Consider the following 23,384-nt stretch of genomic DNA (forward strand, 5'->3'; position numbering starts at 1 on the left):
AATATATGGAAATGCACAAAGTATTAGTTGTAAGCTTATTCAGAAAGAAGAAGGAGAATGGAAAGACGTTAAAAGAATGGTGATATTATTACATATCAGCCTGCCAAGTGTTTTCAACGAAAGGTGTGATCAAAGACATGTATTGCTTTCTTCTTTCACCTACTTGGTCATGGGCCATTAGGAGTCCCTGTTTGCTGTACTTTTCAGCATGAGGTTAGTCGTCTCTTTCAAAATTGAACAAACACTCCATTAATGAACATTTCTTTCTCAGAAGGGTTTGTTCCCACTCTACTTAAAGAGATTTCAGTTTGAGTAAATACAGTAGTACCAGTTAGTGTCTCTGTTAATTATATGTTAAATTATATATTAAAGAGCTTTCTGCCCCTTAAACATTTTGGTGCGGATAGGTAATGTATGTGTAGTTTTTAAGCTGTTGTGGGAAAGCACACAATCCTATGGGTACAGGAAGCTTACAAATGGGTGTGGGTAACAAAGCATTGCCAATTTTAAATCTGAAATTTTTAGCTATTTTATCATATTTTACCATTTTTGCATAATTTCTATCAGGAACAATATATTTTTGGATTTTTTTTTTAATAATGTATTAGAGTTATAACAATGTATATACCCTATTTTGTAAAGTTGTACCATGCATTTGTAGAACAAGCCTATTAAGTATTTCACTGGTTTTAACCTAAGCTGGCAGAGGGAGATGGAAAGAGAATTAATCTGATTTTGGAATGAGCTGCTCCAATCTTATCAGAAGTGCTATAACATACAAATGGCCTGTTCTGATTTTAGCAAAATAGACTTGTAAGGTTGAAATATATTCTGTTGTTGAAACATATCTGGAAAACTTAGAACAGCTGAAGCCAAGATGTTTTGATCATTAAATACTTTGCATTTTATATGTATTTGATATGGAGGAGAATCATATCGGCAGTCTGGTAGGTCCTTTTTTAACACATTTTATGAAAAGACATAAACTGAAAGTCTGCAATTCATGAAAGCCTATGCCTTTTAATAAAAATTGTTAGATGGTAAATGTGCTGGTAGACTTCTCATTTTTTCCACAGATCCACAATTACACCATTTTCCTCATTTCTTTAAAACAAATGTAAGGAAGGCCAGCATGTATTTTTCAGAGACAACAATAATCATGATGTCACCCATTTTTAAAACTGTTGGCACATGATTTCATGAATTAACCAAAACTGAGCTAATATCCATAGTCATCTGATTTCATCTTAATAATGGTTAAAAGTTAACTGTTGATTAGTATTCCCCCTCCTCTTTATATAACATCCTCTAATGGTGGTGGTGGGAATGACCTTAGGAGACAGGTGGAACAGTTGTAAACTAGACAATAGTCAGACAAAGGATAGCTTAGTCCACAAAATGTGGCTATAGCAAACATCTCAGAAGGGAACTAGGTAGTTTTTTGGACTGTAAAGATGAAGAGAGAGAACAGAATCCTACAAGCCTACAATTCACACTGTTAATTAAACTTACAATACACTTAGAACTAGTCTGAGTGTGCTTCTTGACTGGACTGCCTCATAAGGCTGGCGTATTCCCTCTGTTCTTTAGTAACATTGTGCATTTGCCCTGGCCTAAAGCTCTAACCTGGGTTTTCTCCAAAGGGTTTTTTAAACCAGAGTAATTTCAAATTCTGGTTAAGAATTAAACTGCTAAGCTTTCAGTATTGGGTACCCTTAGGGAAATGTAGTATTTAATCACCACTAAAGGAGATGGCTTCCTGTTTAAACAGGTGACAGCAAGAGGCTGAGTATGTGTCAGCTCAGTGTCTAAGAAAGATGATCAAAGCTGATTAGTACTTGCATGGGATAAATTGATATCAAGACCATTGACTTACAATTTCACTATGATGATTTATTCTAAAAAATTTCCAAGAATACATTGCAGAATGCAACAATCCTTGGTTTTCACTCAGATTGAATCTGACCTATAACAAAAATCTGATTGATCATTATCATCAACTCAGCTAGTCCAAAATGAAATCATTGAGTCTTGGACATAGTAAAAAAGGGGGAAGACAGAATTTATTTTCCAGTTTTCAGGATCTTTGTGCCTGATAGGCACAATCACACAAAAGAAAGTTCACAATATGAAATTGAATACATTTATTGATTCAAGGCTTGAGTACAGTTCCCTGTTTAATATATTCCTTAATTTTACTACAACTAATTAGAGATGCACATTATTCATGAACACAAATTTTCAACTAATATACTTTTTAGACTGAGCATTCATCTTCAGTTTATTAGACTTATTATTTTATTTAATAAATTTATTTGCTGCCCTCTCATATTGAAATGACTCTGGGTGGCACTTATTAGCCATCATAGTTAGTGGAAAGCTTCAGTTCTGGAGAAGTTTGCAAAGAACTATCCATTCAACCAGGGATCCTATCTGATTCAACGAGTCAATAGCTTCTGAATATCCAAAGCACCAATCCAGCAGAAAGAACAAAGAACATTCTTTTTAAAGTCTGCTGTTTGTTCAGAGAAAGGAGTAAAGTCCCATAATTTAATGTCTGTGGGCGAGATGGTCAAGCATACAAGTCTAAATAAATAATAAATACTCAATAGGAAAATGAGTCGTCCCCCCCAAATGATTTCCTGTAAATTGAGATAGTGATTCTCTTATATTTGCTGAAAAGAATAGATAAAATGAGGAAGAAAATGGAAGTGCAAACGCTGCAGATCTTACTAGTGAAATGCTTGAATGTCTCTGAACAGTGTTTCTGTTCTCTGAACAGCGCTTCTCAATTCGCAGATGTGTGGATTTCAGCTTCCATGCTGACTGAGGAATTCTGGGAGTTGAGGTCCAGACATCTTAAAGGCCCTGAGATTGAGAAACAGTTTTAGATTAGGTTGAAGATTGGCTGCTTCAGGGATAGTTAACCTGGAGAATTTAACTTTTTTGTAATTTTTAATACAGGGTTCACTCTTGTAAGATGCATGCATGACTGAACCCATAGATAATTCAAATCTGAACTACTGATTTTGACATAGGTGTTGTAATCAGTCATGATGGAAAACCATGGTGTATCACTTTATACATGGTGTATAAAGTGATACACCATGGTTTTCCATCATGATTACAACACCCATGTCAAAATCAGTGGTTCACATGGTGTATAAAGTGGAATTTTTTAATGTTTATGAATTCTTTTACCCATTGCTACCAAATAATGTAGGTAGCTATGACCTGAGAGCTTGTACATTAAGCAACTAATGAAATTTTAATTGTAATCAGTATTTTGCATTAGTTCATGCACTGCTATGGAAAGAGGATAATTGCTAGTCTGAATTTTTTTGTTGTGGTTCTTGCCAAGAACTATTACAGAATTGGTGGAGGGAATCCAGGATTTGAAAAAGGAGTTTTCAAAATATATATGATGTTATATTTTATTAATATTTTGAACACTATTTAACACTATTTAAGAATTACATTTGGCTTCTTGGTGTAATATATGGATCAGGTCTGTATTCTCATTGTTCTGAAAATATCTTCTTAAGCATTGGAGTTAAAAAACAGAATTATTTAGTAGCCTCAAACCTGATGTATGTATACAAAGAGTTATTTGAATGAACAGTTCTATCTTTTGCCCATTATGTTTTCTCAGCTTCAAATTTGCAACAGGTAAACTAAAATGTTTAAATTACATATATTTCCATTTGATAGTATTAATCATTTATGCATGTTTTAATGCAGCAAGATTATTTGTTGATAAATATAAAATCTGAACTTTACTTTGATATAGTGTGATTATGTATGATTATGTGAAAAAGCTACTTGTCTGATTTTTTTTAATATTCAGGTTCAGATTGGCCCGAAATACAGCAATTTCCCTCAGCTATTTTGAATAGTTGCTATGGAAGCATCATTTACAGTCAGGATAATTTATTTGTAGAGGCAGCCTTCTTGGTTTTTTTCCTATTATCTTTTCATTGCCTTTCACTGGTATGTTAAAAAGTGGTTTGCGGGAATTTTTTAGAGTAAATTATAGAGAAATTCGCTATTATTAAAAAAAGATGCTTCATTTGGGAGCACAAAGGCTACACTAAAATATATGAAGAGAATGGTTGACTATATACATTTGGATATATGCTTTTGTGAGCAATATATTGCTATGATGTTAATAAAAAGTACTGTCTTTCTTCCAGATTTTAGCTAGAATACATAATTTGAATTTTATTAAGGTAAAAAAAAACTTTAAAAAAAACTTAGAACTCTTCCAAATCTTTTTGGCTTGTTTGCTGGAGATAATTCATATTTATCATTGATAATTAACCAGATTGTTGACATTGCTTCCCTAATTTGAGGAAGTTTTACTCAACCCAGAATATAGAATTGAATGCTAAATCACCTAAATGATCTCATTTAGGAAGCAAATACCTATGTTATCTTTTATGGATGGACTGCAATATGTAAAAATTTCAATATACATTTCATACTGTGAGACATTCATAGTTCTGTGTACTGTGATTTTAAGAAGATATGACTGCTATATGGATTAAAATGTATTCTACATTAAGTGTTTACTATCAGACATTTAATTTTTTTTCTACAGAGAACAAGGTTAAAGAAACTGCTGCAATGAAAGCAGATCATTTGAGGGCCAGAAACATGAAAAGATATATTAATCAACTAACGGTAGCAAAAAAACAATGTGAAAAACGCATACGACTTCTGGGAGGCCCTGTTTATGACCAACCAGATGATGGTATTTTTGAGGATAGTGAAGGTCCTCAGAGCCAAAAGGTAAGAGAGCTTTGTTTGAGGTGGGGCTGGGTGAGACATATGGAATGAGTGAGTTGCCACAGTGCAGAGTATTTTGATTTTAATTTTAGCAGCTAAGTAGTGATTGTACTATGCTTCCTCCCTATAATGCTCAACAAAATTAGAAGCATTTAGACTGATTGGGGGAGTCAGCACTGCAGTTTTTTCTTAACCAATACTTACTATAGTTTCTTCTAAGGATGCAACTGCCACTGAAAAGTGCTATGGGATGTATCCTTCTTACGATGCAAACTTCCAGTAAGAGTGATCAATGTGAGAAAAGGTTGTATTGTTATAGCTCATGCATTGTCTAAAAAAATAATCAGAAGGGACTTCTTTGTGTGCCTACAAACAGCTTTTCTCAGTTCAGAAGTTAAGCCATTGCTAAACATTTTTGCCATGATTCTCAATGGACATATTACTATGTCTGATACAGCTGATCCAGAACTAGCACGTTTTCTAAAATGCATGGGAGAACAGAATAGAAGGCCTGCCTAAAATTCTCTGGAAAACAACAGAGACAGAGGTTCGTCTTTCTAAAAACTGTTCTGTTTTTTTCTTTACTAATTTTTTTTCTGGGAGAATGAAAAGTGTTGGTGGAACCAATCAGAAAATGCAAAAAAACACTTATTTGGAGGCACCTATGTAAATTAGTAAGAGAGGCAAGATGAATGGGAGAAGTGGCATTTGTAGACTTTGAAGGATACAATAGCAATAGCATTAGGATTATATAGCCCCTACCATCATCACCACCATAGTGCTTCACAGCACGCTCTGGACAGTTTACTGTATTGAAGCATTATTTTTGCATATTGCCCCCAACAGTCTGGATCTTCATTTTACTGACCTCAGAAGGATGGGAGGCTGAGTTAACCTTGAGCCCTGTCAGGATCAAACTCCAGGCTGTGGACGGAGTTTGCCTGCAATGCTGCACTTTAACCACTGTACCACGAGGGCTCTTCCAAAAAGAATAATAATAATAGTGCTACGTTTTCTTCTTTATGTTGCATCTAAAACATGGAAGATTGCTACCTTTGGGAGGGGGGGGGGATCCAAAATTTTGAGATGGGGAGAAAAGATGTTGTAGTCTATTGAAGAGAGAGTATGGAAATGGCATACCCAAGCCAAGATTCCAGAATTGGTTTCTGTACATGTAGGGACTTCTGTAATCACCTAAAAGTTAAGTGATTCAGAGAGGTAAAAATCTAAGTTTCTAACTTCAGGAACTGAAATAAATGCTTCAGTTTATAGACAAAGATTTGCCATTTTTCTTGCCACTAATGCTTATACTTTCTTTGGGGTAATTAACAGTGATGTTACTGTACATTGAATTTCATTGTTGTAGAGGCCACTGCATTTGCCCCAAAATTTCTGCCTGGAGAGATGCCTTGTACTTAGCAAAAGGTGATATTACATTTCAAGGTTTTCCAGGTTTTTTTCAAGATTGGGAAAAGGTTGGAAGAATCAAGTTCATATTATCTTTGAAAACTAATTGGGTGGTCTTGCTGTTTCCCCATGCTGCCAAGTGGGGAAATGTAGGAAACTCTTTTTACTTTATGTCTTTGAGTCGATTTTGACTTCTAGTGATTGCCTGGACTATTCCCTGTTGTTTCGTTGGCAAGATTTTTCCAAAGTAGGTTGGCATTGCCTCCTTCTTAGGGCTGAGAGAGAGTTACTGGTCAAATGTCACCCAGCTACCTTTGTCCCCAAGGTGGGACTAGAACTCACCATCTCCTGATTTCTAGCCTGGTGCCTTAACCAGTACACTACATTGGCTCTCTTTAGAAAACTCTGCATACTAAAATGCAGATACCCATCTCTAAAGGTATGTTTTGGACTCTGGCAATCCATTTCTAGGTAAAGCCATTACTAGCTTTTCTTCCTTAGGGAGGGTTTTCTACTTTGTGCAACTCAAGTCATATGCAGAGGATATTCAAGGCAAGTGTGCAAATCTTCCAGAGGACATGGCTGTTTTAATGCTTTAAGGAAAGTAATTCATTCATACCACAGTGAAGGGACATAATGCCCCTTTCACATGTTTCCAGAGTCCCTTCAAATTTAATTTGCTAGGTAATGGGTCTTAATAAATTCAGTGACATTTATGAAGAAATATGGCCCAAACTGCCACGTTGCTGGTTCTGGAGTTTGTGGCACGTCCATGTAGCAGCATTCAAAACATCAAAGAAGATGGAAATACTCTCATGCTTTCTCTTATATACTTCAATAAATGGATAAAACTGCTGGTGTGGATAATTGCAATGTACATTTTAAGACACAGGATAAAACTCATATCCTGAAGGACATTAAGCTTATGCTCATGTCACAACTACTAGTACTTAGACGATGAGATACTGTGTCAAAAATGGACATTTTTTTCCAGAACATCTAATTTGAGAATGATACAACTAGCTCTGTCAATTATGATTGCGATCTTTTTACACCTCTCCATAGCATGTATGGAGAACGTCTATATTATCTTCCTATTTTCTGAGTGTTCTTATTAATATATTCTTACTAAAATTGGAAAAAAAACCTGAAATGCAACTACTCATATGAGAGCTACTAATGAAAAGAGCATGAACCTGTTGACATGCACAGATTCATATAAGGAGTTCTTATGGATTGTAGGGAATGTTTTTCTGCTCTAACAGCATGACATGTTTTTAGAAGAATGTTGAACTTATAGGGTATTATAAAATCTGCAGAACAAAAACAAGTTTTCAGGATCTTTGGCAAATTCTTACTGCTCCTTGCAGCCTTAAGTAAGTAATGCTGCGTGTGGTCTTATTGCACTTAATAGATATTGTAACCAGCTGGCTTGCTTATAAATAGTTAATTGTCATAATCTTATTCATTCCTACCTCTCAGATACTTCAGTTTGAAGATATATTGTGTAATCCATCCTACAGAGAACACTTTCAAATATACATGGAAAGAATGGATAAGAGGGTTCTGATCAGCTATTGGGAATCTGTAGAATACTTGAAGAATGCTAACAAGGTACATGAATAAGTTTGTCAAGTGTGGTTTCTGAAAATTAGTCTTTCTTGAGGCAAAATTTAGCTTGTAAGTCATTGTTGCATCAAAATAATTAAAGGCCTTTCCCATTGCTGAATTTGTGATTTGTTTGAATTGGCAAAAATTCAAAACAGGCATGAACTGTTGCTGTCTTCAATGCCAATCTCTGTCCTGTCTCTATTGCCTTGTTTCAGTTCCCTATAGTGATTTCTCACCAAGCAAATGGGTAACAGATGGCCTAGCAGGTTTTGTATCCGTGTGCTGCCCTTGGATCATGTTGGAATAAGAGAGAAAACACTACAAGCCCATTTGAGAACAACTTAAAGTATCTCATCCTTGGACTGTATGAAGGCAACAATGTGGGGATATGGCAAAAAAATAAAATTGCCGGAACATGTTGGTGCCATGTTTATATGCAAATCAGAAAAGTTCCTTTAGTTTTTTTAAATGCAGCTTGTAAATTGCTGTTGCTTTAGTACATAAAACATTTCTTTGATGGGATGATACAGGGGACAGATCCCAGACTCACTTACCTTATGTAGAGAAGAGAGAATTAAGAAAATGAGGTACTGAAAATGTAAGCTATGGTATTTGATGATTGAATCATGGGTACTAATGGAGACTGGAATTCAAATCCAAAATTGTATAGTTGCACCTTTTTTGTTCCTTAATATGTTTTAATTTTAAAACGGAGAACGGAGTTGTATTTTACAAATATTGTTTTGTTGGTTAATTTAAATTGATCTTATTATGATCATCCTCTTAACCTGATCCTCCAGACGTGTTGCATATGTACCTTGTACAGTTCTCAGATATGTTAACATATCTGAACTGTAACTGGTTGGGAAAGGCTGTTAATACCTTTCCTTCCAACACAGTCTGCAGTGAATGGCTGACATCCATCCAATTTTTCAAAAGTAACAACAGGAAAATTGTTCACCATATTTGGGTATCAATTTTTCAGTGGAAAAATTGATTATTTGTTTTATGAACTCTCTAGTGCAGGGGTGTCAAACTTGATTTCATTGAGGGCCACATCAGGGTTGTGTTTGACCTCGGAGGGCCAGGGTGGATGTGGTCAGGGTGGGTGTGGTCATTGTGGGTATGGCCATGGTGGGCGTTTGAGTGGGAGATTTACTTTCTGGCACAAATAGTCTCAATATGGGGCTTGACTCTTGTATGGGAATAGATTTGAAGATGTGCATAATATTGTCAGAACAGAGATGTGAGTTAAAACAATCTAAACAACACCCAGGATATTATATTTATATTTACTGGGTTGAATGATAAGTTAACATTTAGAACCTTAAAATACTTTTAAACAAAATAATTCATTTCTCTTTAATTCATCCATATCTCCTTTTCTGTCTTGTTCATGTATTAATCTGTCTGCCTTATTTATGGCATTTCTCCATTGCTTGGGCAATATCAATTCAGGTTTCCCTTTTTCCTGTTCTTTGAAATATTAACTAACTCTATTTAGAATACTTTAGCTGACCCTTTCATTTTTCATACAGTTCTTTGAAAACATTAAAATTTTATTCCAGATATCTATTGTAAAGAGGAACACTGTGCAACACAACAAAATCATCACAATATATTGCTAAATGTCTAGAAAGATTCAGAAAATATACATGCTGTGTGGAAACATTTCCAGGTCTATTTGGACTACAACTGGATACACAATTACATCTCACTGACTTCACTGAGTTTTATGCATACTTGACAAAAGCTGCCTTCTATCTGCCAGATTTGCACACTATCCAGTCATAATATGATTTGATTTTGATTCTGTGTGTTCTGTAAATTCAGCCATTTGTGCTTTACACAGTAAATCACAATTTAGAAATAACTACTGGACATTTTCACATAACATACTGCAATAAAAAAATCTTATAGCTTGTGCATACTACCATATCCTACATCCAATCATGTTCTGTATTTTAAGTTTTTGGGCTCACTATATTGTTTACAAGCCATTATGGGAGAGAGAACACAATCCAGTTGTAAGTCAAAACCTAGCAAATTACATTACAGCCACAGATAAGTGAGCAAACTCTTTGAATTAGGCCTGTTCCATATTTTTAAACTGGATGAAACCAGGAATCATGTGTAAAGCAGCCAACAGGAAGGAAGACAGAGTGCATGGGGCTGAGAAAGAAACATAAAATGTGCGCCAGACTGCTGTAGGAGGCCGTGGGAGTCAAAAATGGCCTGTTTTTGGGCCCTCCACAGCCTGTTTTTGCCAGACTGCTGTAGGAGGCCCTGGGGGCTCAAAATGGCCCCCTAGTGGCCCGTTTTCGGCCGCCACACTGCTGTAGGAGGCCATGAGGGCCGAAAATTGCCCACGTGTGGCCTTCTGCGGCCGTTTTGGCCAGCAGGGGCACCGTGGGCCGGTCCTTTGTTATTTCCAGGCCAGCCCCATGGGCCAGATTTAAGCATCCCACTGGCCAAATTTGGCCCGTGAGCCTTGAGTTTGACACCCGTGCTCTAGTGTATTGTATCTGTAATCTTTTGTTTATTCATATATTTTGAGGTGAATTTGATATTGTCATTTACATTTATTCGTGATATTCCCTATATTCCAGTTCCTACTTCTTACAATAACTTTATAAGATTGATTGATGTAAGAGACAACGATTTGAATATGGAATTCAACACTCAGATTGTTTTCCATTGTAGTGCTCTTTAGGAACACTGCACTATTTGAGGGTACAGGTTGGTGAAGAATAGTCAAATTGCCAAATCTACAAACTATACAAGTACAATACAAATACAAGTATATTAAATTGGAACTCTTCTTCAGAAAATTGAATTGGGGTAATCAAACCCAGAATCAGTATCTGGCAATCATCAAAGCAGCTAAGACTATTCAGTTTTTGTAGAACAAACAAAAAGTATGAAAGTTTTCAAGTTCTACCTGTAGGCAATAGTGATAGCATGTACTTTGGTTTCTTTCATTATCTTTTGCTTCTTGACCATCCTTATCCATTGAAAAATTTTGGAGAACCTCAATATTTTGAGCCTTTTCTTTCATATTGGTTGTATCTAATGAAGGTCTTCAGCTGTAGATTTTTTTTCTCATGTAATAGCATAGCTGTTTTTTGACCATTGGGTTGGAGGAGGAATTGTTAGTATAATGTTAAATTGTCAAATCAAAACAATATTGTATTATGGTCATCAGCTGGCACAAACATTTAACAGTTGCTGATTATTATGGATGTTTTTCTTTCTTTTCAGGCTGAAATACCTCAACTTGTGAGTCAAATCTATCAGAATTTTTTTGTGGAAAGCAGAGAAATTCCTGTGGAAAAAATGCTATACAAAGAGATACAACAGAGTCTTGTGGGCAACAAGGGCATTGAAGTGTTTTATAAAGTTCAGGCTGATGTTTATGAAACACTGAAAGACAGATACTATCCATCATTCATTGTCAGTGATTTATATGAGAGGCTGATCAAGAAAGAAGAGAGGACTCCAGTCCAGATGGCATCTGATGACAAAGATTATGTGAGTTGTGCCTACAAATGCCTTTCTCCTTTTTTCCCCTTTTGTCCAGTTAGCTCTTTCCCTTATTAGTATCCCTTACTGTATTTCAGGAACTCTCACCTATCTTAGATTCTTTTCTAATTACCTTTTCCTCTTTTAGAGCCCTTACTGTAATTGTGAGATTACTAACATCTTCCATCTTCAACACCCAAGACGTGTTACGTTCTGCTTTAGTTTTCTTTAAAGTCCAAAAACTCCAGTTCTAAATGGTCTCATTAGGCCAATGAGACTGTTTTCCCAATTGAATAGTATGACATTCGTGGATAGGTGATTCTCTTACTCTAATGTTTGAGAAGAAAGTTTTAAGTAAAACAAATCAGGAAATTCTTGGAAGAATCATGCTTGGGAGAACTTGTTTCTGAAGAGATCATGATAGATTCTTTCCTGATTTATTTGTACCTTTTAAAGTGAAATACCTGTTCCTTAAGATTGCTCAGTTTTTTTTAATCAGTCCTTAACCTTTTCCTTAGAAATTTCCTTTTTAAAATAAAATATGATACATTGATCTTTAATGGTCCTGTTTAAAGTAACTTGTTCTCTGGAGGTGGGGGGAGGATGAGTCATGGGAACATTTTTATAAATCATTGTGAGGATTATTCTTGCTATTTGTTAAAGTAATTCAGATTCACTTTGAATTGGCTTCCAATTGGACAATTCCAGCAGTAGTACCTGGGCCAGTTTTATAAAGTTATCTGGAATGTATTTTTGCCTGTGATTCCTAATCAAATGGGCAAGGTCCTCCAATCTGTGAACTCAAGCTCCCCTGTTTCTTAAATCCAGGTCCCCCATCATTCATCAAAGCCTTCTGAGAGGTGACCTGCCATTGAATCCATGCAGTGAGAACTGTATGGAGGGGATTATCTTTGCAGTCTTGAAGGTACACCCTCTCCTCAAGAGGCCATCACTGGATCCAACAATTCTGGGCAACTCCATCCACTCTCTATTCAGCCTTTATAGGAAAGTTTGTTGAGAATGAGGTTGGGCTTCAGCTCCAGAGTAGGCTGATTATCTGGACCTGTTTCATTTGGCTTTCAGGCCAAGTCACATTATGGAGCCACCCTTGAACACTCTTGTGGATGACTTGGTCTAGCCAGAATTAGGATAAGTATGCCTTTCCTCGTGCTCCTTGAGTTCTCAGTTTTAATACTGTCCTTCGGGGGCAGCTCTGAGATTTGGGAATGGGATCACTTTTTGCATTGGTCCTCTTCTTTTTCTGTGGCCAGTTTCAGTCAGGGCTAAAGGGGAGGGGTAGAAATTGAGCCATAGGCTACTCACTTATTGGCTTCTGCAGGACTTGATAGGTGCTGCAGGATACCTCCATTTAACATCCTCATGAAATTACTGGGTGATGTTATCTGTTGGTCCAACATGTATTATCAGTCTATTGATGATTCCAAACTATGCTTCTTGGTTCTGTGTTAGTGAAGTGATGCTATGTTAGTCAAGTGCTTGTCTCCGTTTCTGGAGGCTGTGTGGGTCTGAATGGGGAAAACAGACTGGCTCAATCCTGAGAAGACTGCATGGCTGCAGATATTTGGGAGCCCTACCTCTGGAGAACTTTCCTTTCTGGTTTTAGATGGGGTTGCACTTCTCACCATACAAGACTAGTGCACAACCAGCAGGTGGCAGCTGGCAGCTGGGATCAAAATAGCCTTTGTATGAGTATACTTAGTGTGACAGAGTGGCCTTTGTTTAATCAAGAGGCCCTAGTGTCACCTCATGAATGGGTTACCATAACACAGTCTACATGGGGTTGCCCTTTTTTCTTTTTTTGTAAATTATTTCTATGGCTGTTCATGATACCTTTTTGTGTGTTTAAAAAAATGTAATTGTAAGCCACTAAACCTTTGGATCAGGGAAAGATTGAAGGCAAACGAGGTCCAGGCAGAAGAAGAACATCATGTTTTCAAAACCTAAGAAACTGGTTTGGACAAAACTCAGCAGCACTTTTTCATGCGGCTGTTGACGCATTAAAAATAGGATTGCCAACATTATCGCCAATGTCTGATGACAGATATGGCACAAGAAGAAGAAACCTTTGGATATCAGGCAGCCTATAAATTGTATAAATAAATAAAAAGATGTTTTCTTGATACTTTTAGCTATGACTACTCTGATAGCAATGTTCCCAGCTAACCTATTATGATGCTTGCATTAGTGCCAATAGAATGCTCATGCACATTTTCCAGTCGAGTGTTCTTTGACACATGCATTTATCATAATTAGAAGCTGTATGAGCTCCTGATTTTAGACACTATGTTCCAAAATGTCAATAGAATGAGCGTATATTGTCTGGTTGAGTATTCCAGTACTGTAGTTCTATGTATAAGATTTGTTACTTGTATTAAAGTATTAGAAAATATAGGAATATAATATATAGGACATTTGAGTATTCTATAGTTTTTTTGAAAACAAATACACTTCCTATTGATTTTGAGAACAAAATAAGAACTAAAATTTTATGACACTTCTGGTGAAGATGCTTTGATTCTTTCTGCCAAGGACTTCTGTATTTGAGGAGAAACATAAACAAAGTTATAGCAAAGGATTTGTCATACCCAGTTACAAGGCTGTAAATCCTAAATATGCTTTTCATCTGTGAATATAAAAATAATGTTGATGAATAGTTTTGTAAATATTATGGATTTTTTTATTTATTAACATTTTCATTGTTCTCTGCTCAGAAACTAAATTTGCCAAAGGAAACTTGCCTGAACTGGCACACTTTCATCAAGTCAACGAAATTTAAATTTAAATCTCATTTTGGTTTCACACTCTTCATTATTAGCTTGCACTTGCTATTCTTTGCATAATAATATGCCAAGCATCCATGAAACTCTTTTAGTGAGCTGCATTACTTGATAATGAATTCTGTTTCTCCTAGAGACAAGTTTGTGAAGAAGTTATTGATGGAGGAAGCTCAGAAATTAATGAACAGGCCAGTTTTGCTGTAAATAAACTACGCCAATTAAGTGACAAACTTGAATACAAGAGACAAGCTCTAAATTCTCTCTGCAGTTCACCAAAACCTGACAAAAAGGTAAGTGGCTATGTTTTTTAAAAAAAAAACATATCAGTCAATGGATTTTAGAGTAATAGGCAGTTTTGTTTAAGAGGTCTTTCCTTCAAAGGTAAATTTAAGTGTTGCTGTCCTGTCGTCTCATTTACTATTGATTATATATTACTGCCTTTGTAAAGCTCTTAAAACATGTATGGACAATCCATTCAGTATAAGTATTTCCCCAGGTAGATGTGGTAATTATTTTTATATTTATGTCTGTTTTATATTTATTGGTCTCCAAATCTTGATTCCTAGCCCTGAAGTCCTCTTATAAAACACTAGTAGCTGAACCTGGGAATATTGTATTTTTAAAGCCTTAAGAGTCTTTTTTTCAAAGACCAAGTTGAGAAATAGTTTTGGAAGGATCCCAAATTTTCTTTTCTTTCTTTTGTAAACAAGTTTTATTAAAATTTTTCTTTCATCATACATATTTTATGAACAGAGTGTTGACCGGGTCACATCTTATACATCTTATATATATTAATTTTTATAATCTATTCCAAACTTCCCACTTTTTCCATATTCATCCCTTTTATATATTTCTTCATCACAAAGTCATCATTTTTCACCATATCTTGTTATTTCATTTCTTTTTTCCCCTCCAAGTATATTTTACGTATTTCCAATTTTGGCCATAATATTCTTTTTCCATATTTCTTTATCTTATCTTAATCTCTTCTTAATGCATAATACATAAACAGTATCACTATCTGCCCTTTAATTCCTAATTTCTTAGAATAACATCAATTAATTATCTTATTTCTCCATTTGCAAAATATATTTCTCAAAATGCCCATCCCACTTTTTAACTATACACAATATACATCATCATATTCAATTCTTCCATTGAAACCCTTTGACCATCCATATTTTGTCTTAATCTCTTCTTAATATATAATATATAAACAGTATCACTATCTGTTTTTCTATAAGCAATATACATCATCATATTCACTTCTTATATTAAAACCCTTAAACTTAATTGATCATCCATAATTAATAATATTAATACAGTTCCCTTAAATCTACTAATATATACCTTATTTCCCTTCCTCCTTTCCACTATTTTCCCCCTTTTTAACCATTTTCTCTTGGTCTCTCCAAAATTCCACTTCTTAATTTCCTCCTTTTATCCCATTCTTTTAACTTCTTCTTTTTCTTTTTTTAATTTTTATATTTATTATATTTTTTCTCCTGAATCCTTTTTCTCACTTTTAGATATATTACTCGAATAATTCTTCCCAAGCTTTCTTAATCTCTTTCCACTCTTTCCTTCTTTTTCCTTTGATTGATTCTTTTTGGGGCAATATTCCCCCCATCCACTCTTTTTTTGCCACTGTTAATCCCAATGAAATCATCTGCTTTTTGCATTCAATTCCTTTTCCTTCAAAATTATTTTCTTGCTCCTCATTTATGCTTTCTTTTTCCTGTTTTGTGTGTTCTAGCAAAATTTTTGACTTTTTATTACCCTTTAGTGATTCATGCATGATTTTAAACATCTCAATTAATTCCTCACACATCCAAGACTTCATATTGTCAATTTAAAAAATTGTTAAAACTTTTGATTTATATTTAATTAAAATTTTAAAGTCCATATAGTCTTTTTAATTCCAAATACTATCCAATTCAAATATCTATCCAATCCACTCCAAGTTAAAGCTTTATTATCTTCCACAACTGTTGAGAGTCGAAACCAAACAGTTCAGGGAAACAGATACGCCTTAAAAGTTCTCACAGTTTTCAAATTATCTTTTATTAGTCAAGGTCACAGCTGTTATTTTCTCTTCTATCTTCCAACCAATATTGCAGTACTCTCTTTCTGCCAGCAGATGTCTCTCTCAAATTCACAATATCCACAGATCAACTAAGTATCAAAGCTGTCAAAAATATTTTAAATCCACATAAAGAATGCTTTTCCTCGGGTTTCTTTTTCTTTTATTATTTTTAGTTTCTCCAAATCCAATTTTAAATCTAGTTATAAAATTTTCTTTCTTGGGCTTTGGTATTTTAACTTCCTCTTTGTTCTTCAAATATCAAAACTATCAAAAATGTTGCATGAGGAAGAATTGGTTAGACATATAAGAGAGAAAGGTCCAATGCATATTAAAAGGCTTTATAATGTTTTGTTAGAAAGAGATTCAGAAACGGAATTAGTTAAAGATTGTATGATTAAGTGGGCACAGAATTTTGAAGAACCAGTGATGCTGGAAACTTGGGAAAAAATTTGGGTTCAGAATGTTAAATTTACACAGTCGCAAAACCTGAGAGAAAATTTTTATAAAATGTTTTATAGATGGCATTTAGATCCTAAAAAGTTGTCATGTATGTACCCTAATGTTCAGCCAAAATGTTGGAGATGCGAATGTTTGGATGCTACGTATTATCATGTATGGTGGACCTGTAGGAAAGTTAAGGCTTTTTGGATAAAAATTTGGTGGGTCATGCAGAATGTTTTGAAGAAAAAAATTCAATTTTCTCCACAATTGTTTTTATTGGGTATAGTTAAGGGTTTTACACGGGGTGAAATAAAACTAATATTGTATATGATAACAGCAGCAAGATTGTTGATAGGTAAATACTGGAAGAATGAAGCTTTGCCTACTATCGAGGAATGGACTTTGAAGATGGCCAGTTTTGCAGAGATGGCGAAGATTTCAGCGTATTTAAAAGATTGTTCACAAGAGACTTATGAATGGGAATGGAAAAGGTGGATAGAATATGTTCAGAACAAATACCAAACTAGAAAGTATCAAATAGCTTTTATTTGAAAATAATGTATTAGAAATATTTTAATGTAAAGAGACAAAGAGGAAAAATTATATAGGGGGAGGGATGGGTTCAGGTTTATTTATTAGTGTTATTAGTTATGAGTATGTAATAGGGAAGTCTGGGGGGGGAGGGTTAGGGAGGGTTAGGGAGGATGGGAAGTTTGGGGAGGGTGGTGGGGGGGTGAAAAAAGGGGTGAAAATGTAATTGTAAAACTTTTGCAATAAAAAAAAAAACTATCAAAAATATTTTTAATCCACATAAAAAGTACTTTCCCTTGGGTTTCTTTTTCTTTTATTATTTTTAATTTCTCAAAATCCAATTTTAAATCCAGTTGTAAAATTTTCTTTCTTGGGCTTTGGTATTTTAACCTCCTCTTTGTTCTTCTCCTACCATTAACTTTCCCAAGTGCCAATTAGCTGCTCATTTCCGCTCTGGGGCACCTTTTAAAGTTATTAAAAATTTGCTTTTTTATCTGTGAGTTGGCCAATCACTCACCCGGTACCAGCACTCCATTCAGACACTGCTCCTGCACAAAAAAACTAGTCCAGTTGCCCCAGCTTCAGAGCGGCCACCCCCGCCGCTGGTTCGAAGACAGCCTTCGACCTTTCAAGGAACTTGCCTGTTCCTCTTGGTCATTCGAGGCACCTCTCGTTCTTCACTGTCCCTACACGACAGTTCCGGTCCGAAGACCCTCCCAACAGCGGTTTGTCCAGCTGGATTTTCACAGAGCTCATCAGAGCCCACTATTTTTCCAGCCAGTCTCACTGCGATGCTTCCGGTTTCCAGGATCCCAAATTTTTGTTTATGTCACAAAGCCAGGTTTTATTATTTGGTTCTGTTCTGCACTGGACAAAAGAGAGAGAAAATTGAACCAAAGCCTATGGAGTGCACGTGTGTTCTTTCCTTCACTCTGGTCATATTATCTCTGATTTTGAAAATGAGAAATAATATCTGCCAGAAAAGCCATTAGTAACATCACTTGCTTGACATCTAACTCTAAGCCATGTACCTTATTTGAGAGCTTGTATGGCAATTTCTTGTTAGTTTCTTTCCACATTTTAACTATTTTGCCTTGCTTCTTTGTGGGTTGGAAATGGACTTGGAACATTTCCAAGTCCATTTCCTGTTGAAAACAAACAGGAATAAAATAGACCAAAACAATCTGGGATCATAAACAAGTTTCAGTTCATTGTTGTTCATATCAGTGTTTCTCAATTTCAACAAATTTAAGACGTGTGAAGTTCAGTATGCTGGTTAGGGAATCAAAGGAGTTGAAATCCTCACATCATAAAGTTGCTGAAGTTGATTAATATTACTTTAAATTGGTGTGTTGAGAACTGCTAGTGATCAGTATCATCTTAAGGCTTAACACTGATATCTAAATCAACCTTAGCAGCTATTTTTCCCTTGACAGATTGTTTCTAAATTGAAAGATGAAATCAGTCTGATGGAGCGAGAACATAGTGACCTTCAGTTGCATATTGAAAGAACAGACTGCTGGTGTGAAAATCTTGGCATGTGGAAAGCCTTCATTCACACTGGAGAGGTATGGCATGTTCTTTCTCTCATCTTTTTGCTGCTGCTGCTGCTGCTGTTGTTAAACGAATGGAGTCTTGCTAGTCAAATGTTTACTTCAGAGATCTCTAAGACTGAGGTACAAGTGGGTTTCTTCATTGCTTTGAAATAACAAGCCATGGAGAAGCATAGCATGTTTACTCTGATGTCATTAGGGGGGTAGATAAAATTGCAATATTCTATTATTTTATTTTTAAGACTTTGGGAAAGGTTACTGAAAACATGCATATGGGATTTGTATAGAACTCCTACTTCGCTTCTTGAGTTGTGTGACATGAGAGACAGAGAGCCTGCAAAGGCACTACTTATCATTTATCCCAGCATTTGCCTGTGTGTGCATACAGTTGAAGCTGTTTCTGAAAATGCCACACAAGCATGGCTGCCGGAATGTTTCTAAGACAGGTGCTTCATATGTGTGATCCCACTCTAGGGATCTCTTCTGAATAGTCTGCTAGTCTGCCAATCTAATGCCCTCTTTCTCTCTATATTTCCTATCCAGAACCAAAGGGAAATATTTTTGTTTCTTACCTTCAAAAAACAATTTGTCATACATGGAAAAAAAGCTTGTTACAAAATCAGTTACATACAATAATTCTTGTGAAAATATGAATGAGTTAGTATATGGTTTTTTAAAGTAATGGTTCAGAGAATTAACATTTTATAACTCTTTATTTTCCTAGGTCATTGAAGAAAATGGTGAACAAGTGCCCTATTATTCTGTTGTAGTGATATTACAAGAGATTGGCAGGGTTGAAGTGAAGGAGTGGACAGTTGTCCGAAAGCTCAACGAGTTTCAAAGTCTGCATCGGAAACTCAGTGAGGTACAGAGAAATTGTGGAGAGAATTCTTACTTACCTTGAGAGTTCTGATTGAAATAGTTTAAATCTTGTTTAAATAGTTTAAATAATATTAATAATTTTATTATGGAATATTTTTAATGTTTGTTTCATAATCTGTTTTGTATTGCATGATGCCCAGAGTAACATTTTATGTGATGGGTGGCCGTATAAATGTGATGAATAAGTAAATCAGTTTGTGAGTTCCTTCGGATGTAAGGGTACTTTATGCTTATTTAATAAGGCAGGACTGACTTGTGGGTTGCCCCAGGTGGAAATCTATGCCACCACAATATTAGTGCCATTCACAAAGCTTCAGTAGAAGCAGATAATTGGCTACGTTCTGCTTCTTTGCATGGGGAAAAATGAAGCAAAAGCATTCTTTTGCCCCAGTCCACACAAAAATTATTTATGGGAACAGTAAGCATATTTGAAAAATAGATTTTTGTTCTTTTGGCTGACTCAATTAAACTCATATATTTTTTCCAGAATATATACAATTATTTGCTTAAAAATAGTACGTAGTTTCTACTATCTTCATAGTTTCTACAAAAACATACCGTATTTTTCAGACTATAAGATGCACCAGTGTATAAGACGCATCAAGATTTCAAAGAGGTAAGTAAGAAAAAAAAAAGTTTTTGCCCTCCCCGGCCCCCAGGAGCACTCTGCAGGCCTCCCGAACCCTCTGCGCCCCCCGTTTTTTTGCAAAAACCGGTGAAAAATGGGGTGCGCAGGGGGTTTGAGAGGCCTGCAGAGTGCTCCTGTGGGCTGGGGGAGGGCAAAAACGCCCCCATTTTTGTGAAAAATAGGTCCATTTTTGCCCTGGAGAGGGCAAAAACGGGTGTTTCTGCCCTCTCCAGCCCCTAGGAGCACTCTGCAGGCCTCTCAAACCCTCTGTGCACCCTGTTTTTGCGAAAAACGGGCCCATTTTTCGCAAAAATGGGACAAGCAGGGCAGGGCTTCAGGAGGCCAAAAATGGCTGTATTTGGTGTATAAGACACACCAACATTTCCACCCTCTTTTAGGGGGGGGAAAATATGCATTTTATACTCAGAAAAATATGGTATCTCATTCTGATCTGCATCATAGCAGTATGAAAAATGCCACTTTTTTTGTCTTTCAAACTGTCTGAAATCCTGTATAAAACTTCCCTCCTATGTTTTATTTTCTCTTTTTTGCTCCATCCCATTTCTGGTTTTATATATATGAAAGAGAGCCTGTTTTATTTTTTTTTCTCTTGCAGTTTCCTTCACTGCTCCTTGTGGACCATATTTTACCTGTTCAGAGAATATGGCATATTCTTTGGTTTTGGTTTTGTACTTTCAACTATTGTGTTTACTGTAGGATGTGTTAGACGCACGAAATAAGGAACCAGGATAGAGTTGAAAGTTCTGCATGTTTATTCCATGCAACCTATACACAAAATCTGATCTATTAATGGGCAAGGCAAATTGGCGCCAGATAAGAGTCAATGGAGACTGACTCAAGAGGGACTGAACTTAGGTCTCTTATGGGCGCATAATGACTCCAAACTGATGATGCATTTGATTCCACCCTTGGGCTCAACTGGGTCATCTCCTACTGAATGAATTGTGCTTATGTCTCCACATTTAAAAATGTGGAGACATCTCCAGTCCTTTTTAAATTGTTTGTTAGAATTGATAGACCTGATCAATAGAAGTGACTACTCTAATTCATAAAATTGCCCAAAATTACTAGTATATCCAATATTCATTAGATAAAGAAAAAGTCAATAAAGTCATGCTTAATCCTTGGGTATTACAATATGTGGATATATCCATGTTGTGTTCTTGGTAGCAATATGGAAGTATCTTCTGTGTTATTTCATTGACTTTTTAGTTAGGTCTAGATTCATCTGGTAGGTCAATGGAAATACCTTCCTGCCTTTGTTCAGAGTGTTAGTGTTAGGAAATAGTTGACTTTCTTGTATCAAGAGTATTTTTAGTTATTATTGTTTATTTAATTTCTGTAGCTGCCGAACTCAGCCAAGTGACTCTGGGCAGTTTACAATTTTAAAATTATAAAACAATTTAAAAACATTAAAACAATAAAAACATCCACAAAATTAAATAAATAAATAAATAAATACAAACAGCAGCGTGATGATTAATCATTTAATAGTAAAGCCAAGTAATGGAGGCCTTAACACATTCTAAGCCCCAGGAATATTCAGATTGTTTTATAACACATTGTGGTGTTCTGCAAAGCGATGGCGACTATAAGTTTTGAGCTGGTATAGGTTTATTTCTGGAAGCATGGCTGTACTAAAAAGTAACATTGTGGAGTAAGGATCTTGGTGTTCTCTAAGCTTGTTTGTTTTCCTGCAGATGTTTCATTACCCAACTGGGTAACATCTTTAGTGCTAGGAGGAGTGTGATTTGTTCTCTGTTTATATACAATAGCTTGCCTTGTCAGTGTTAGTGGGTTGTTGTTTTCTACTGGTAGTCTTGATTAGGCTGTTGTTTACTGTTCGTTTGTCTGAGTTGGTAGTTCCTTGATTATGGCAATTCCCTAGGGTTTGAGATTTACTTTGGTTTAGGGTAGGGGTGTCAAACTCGATTTCATTGAAGGCCACATCAAGATTGTGTTTGACCTTGGAGGGCTGGAGTGGGCATGGCCTGCTTGATGTCACTCATGTTGGGGGCGCAGGTGGTGGCCTGAGCACTCTGCCAGCCTAAACAGGCTCCTGAGCTCCATTTTCAGCTGCAACAGCCTCCTGCAACCCTCTACCAGTGAAAATGGAGCTCGGGAGGGCTCCGTTTTCACTGACAAAAGCACCGCAGGCCAGTCCTTCACTGTTTCCAGGGTGGCCACACAAGCCATATCTAAGCACCTGATGGGCAGAATCTGGCCCCCAGGCCTTGAGTTTGACACCCCTGGTCTAGGGTATTCACAGTTCCCCAGTTGAAACTGTATAGTTACAGTATATGGTGAAATTAAAGACTTTTCATTTAGCCTTCAAAACTACTAGTTTGATGGATGCACTCTGCTAGTCATCTGCTTGCCTATCCTATGGTCTTGTGGTTAAGCATCAGGCTAGAAATCCAGAGATGGTGAGGTCTAGTCCTGCTTTAGGCATGAAAGCTGACTGGGTGACTTTGGCCAGCTAGTCTCTTTCAGCCCAACCCATTTCACAGGGTTGTTATTGTGGGGAAATTAGGATGAAGAATGAGTAGTATGTATGTTCACTGCCTTGAATTTTGTATAAAAATAATAATGGGATTAAAATAAATAAATTTTAAAAATAGTGGCTGTTACATAGAGTGTATGTTGTAGATGATGCCTGTTTTTTTTTTTTTTGTTCTTGGATTATTGGGTCATTTGGGTTATTTAAGATGTTTTGGAGAGGTTCAGCTGGTTTATGTGCTATGGTGATGTTGTGTAGTTGTAATATATTGATTGTTTCTGAGTGGTTTTTTGATGTATGACAGTGTTATGTTGCCTTCTATTGGTATAATAACATACAGAGAAATTGAAAGTTAGCAGAACTTAGTCATATCATTTAATACATTGTTGGCTGTAGTTAGGCATGTAAATTAAAATGGATTAATAATTAGGAATTGCTTCTTCTTACCTAGTGCTTTCCATCATTAAAGAAAACTCAGTTGCCATCACTCAGCAAATTGCCCTTTAAATCTGTAGACCAGAAATTCATGGAGAAATCTAAGAACCAATTAAATAATTTCTTACAGGTAAGATTCCTTAATTTTTGATAATCCCAGAGAGTTCGTTGTAGAGATTTT

The 23,384-nt window shown here is 36.0% G+C and overlaps 1 protein-coding gene across 1 annotated transcript in view; it reads left to right on the plus strand.

Moving 5' to 3' along the window:
- The window catches only part of SNX25 (sorting nexin 25), a 71,572-nt gene that overhangs the window by 38,908 nt on the left and 9,280 nt on the right, over positions 1–23,384 (plus strand). The window contains exons 7-13 of the mRNA XM_070948312.1: positions 4,601–4,791; positions 7,678–7,809; positions 11,068–11,337; positions 14,261–14,416; positions 18,621–18,752; positions 19,462–19,602; positions 23,220–23,333. Coding sequence (XP_070804413.1) covers positions 4,601–4,791; positions 7,678–7,809; positions 11,068–11,337; positions 14,261–14,416; positions 18,621–18,752; positions 19,462–19,602; positions 23,220–23,333 — 1,136 coding nt within the window. The remainder of the gene's footprint in view (positions 1–4,600; positions 4,792–7,677; positions 7,810–11,067; positions 11,338–14,260; positions 14,417–18,620; positions 18,753–19,461; positions 19,603–23,219; positions 23,334–23,384) is intronic.

The sequence above is a fragment of the Pituophis catenifer genome, unplaced genomic scaffold, assembly GCF_029215685.1.
Source record: "Pituophis catenifer annectens isolate HBS135680 unplaced genomic scaffold, rPitCat1.0.hap2 SCAF_8, whole genome shotgun sequence".
Lineage (NCBI taxonomy): Eukaryota > Metazoa > Chordata > Lepidosauria > Squamata > Colubridae > Pituophis > Pituophis catenifer.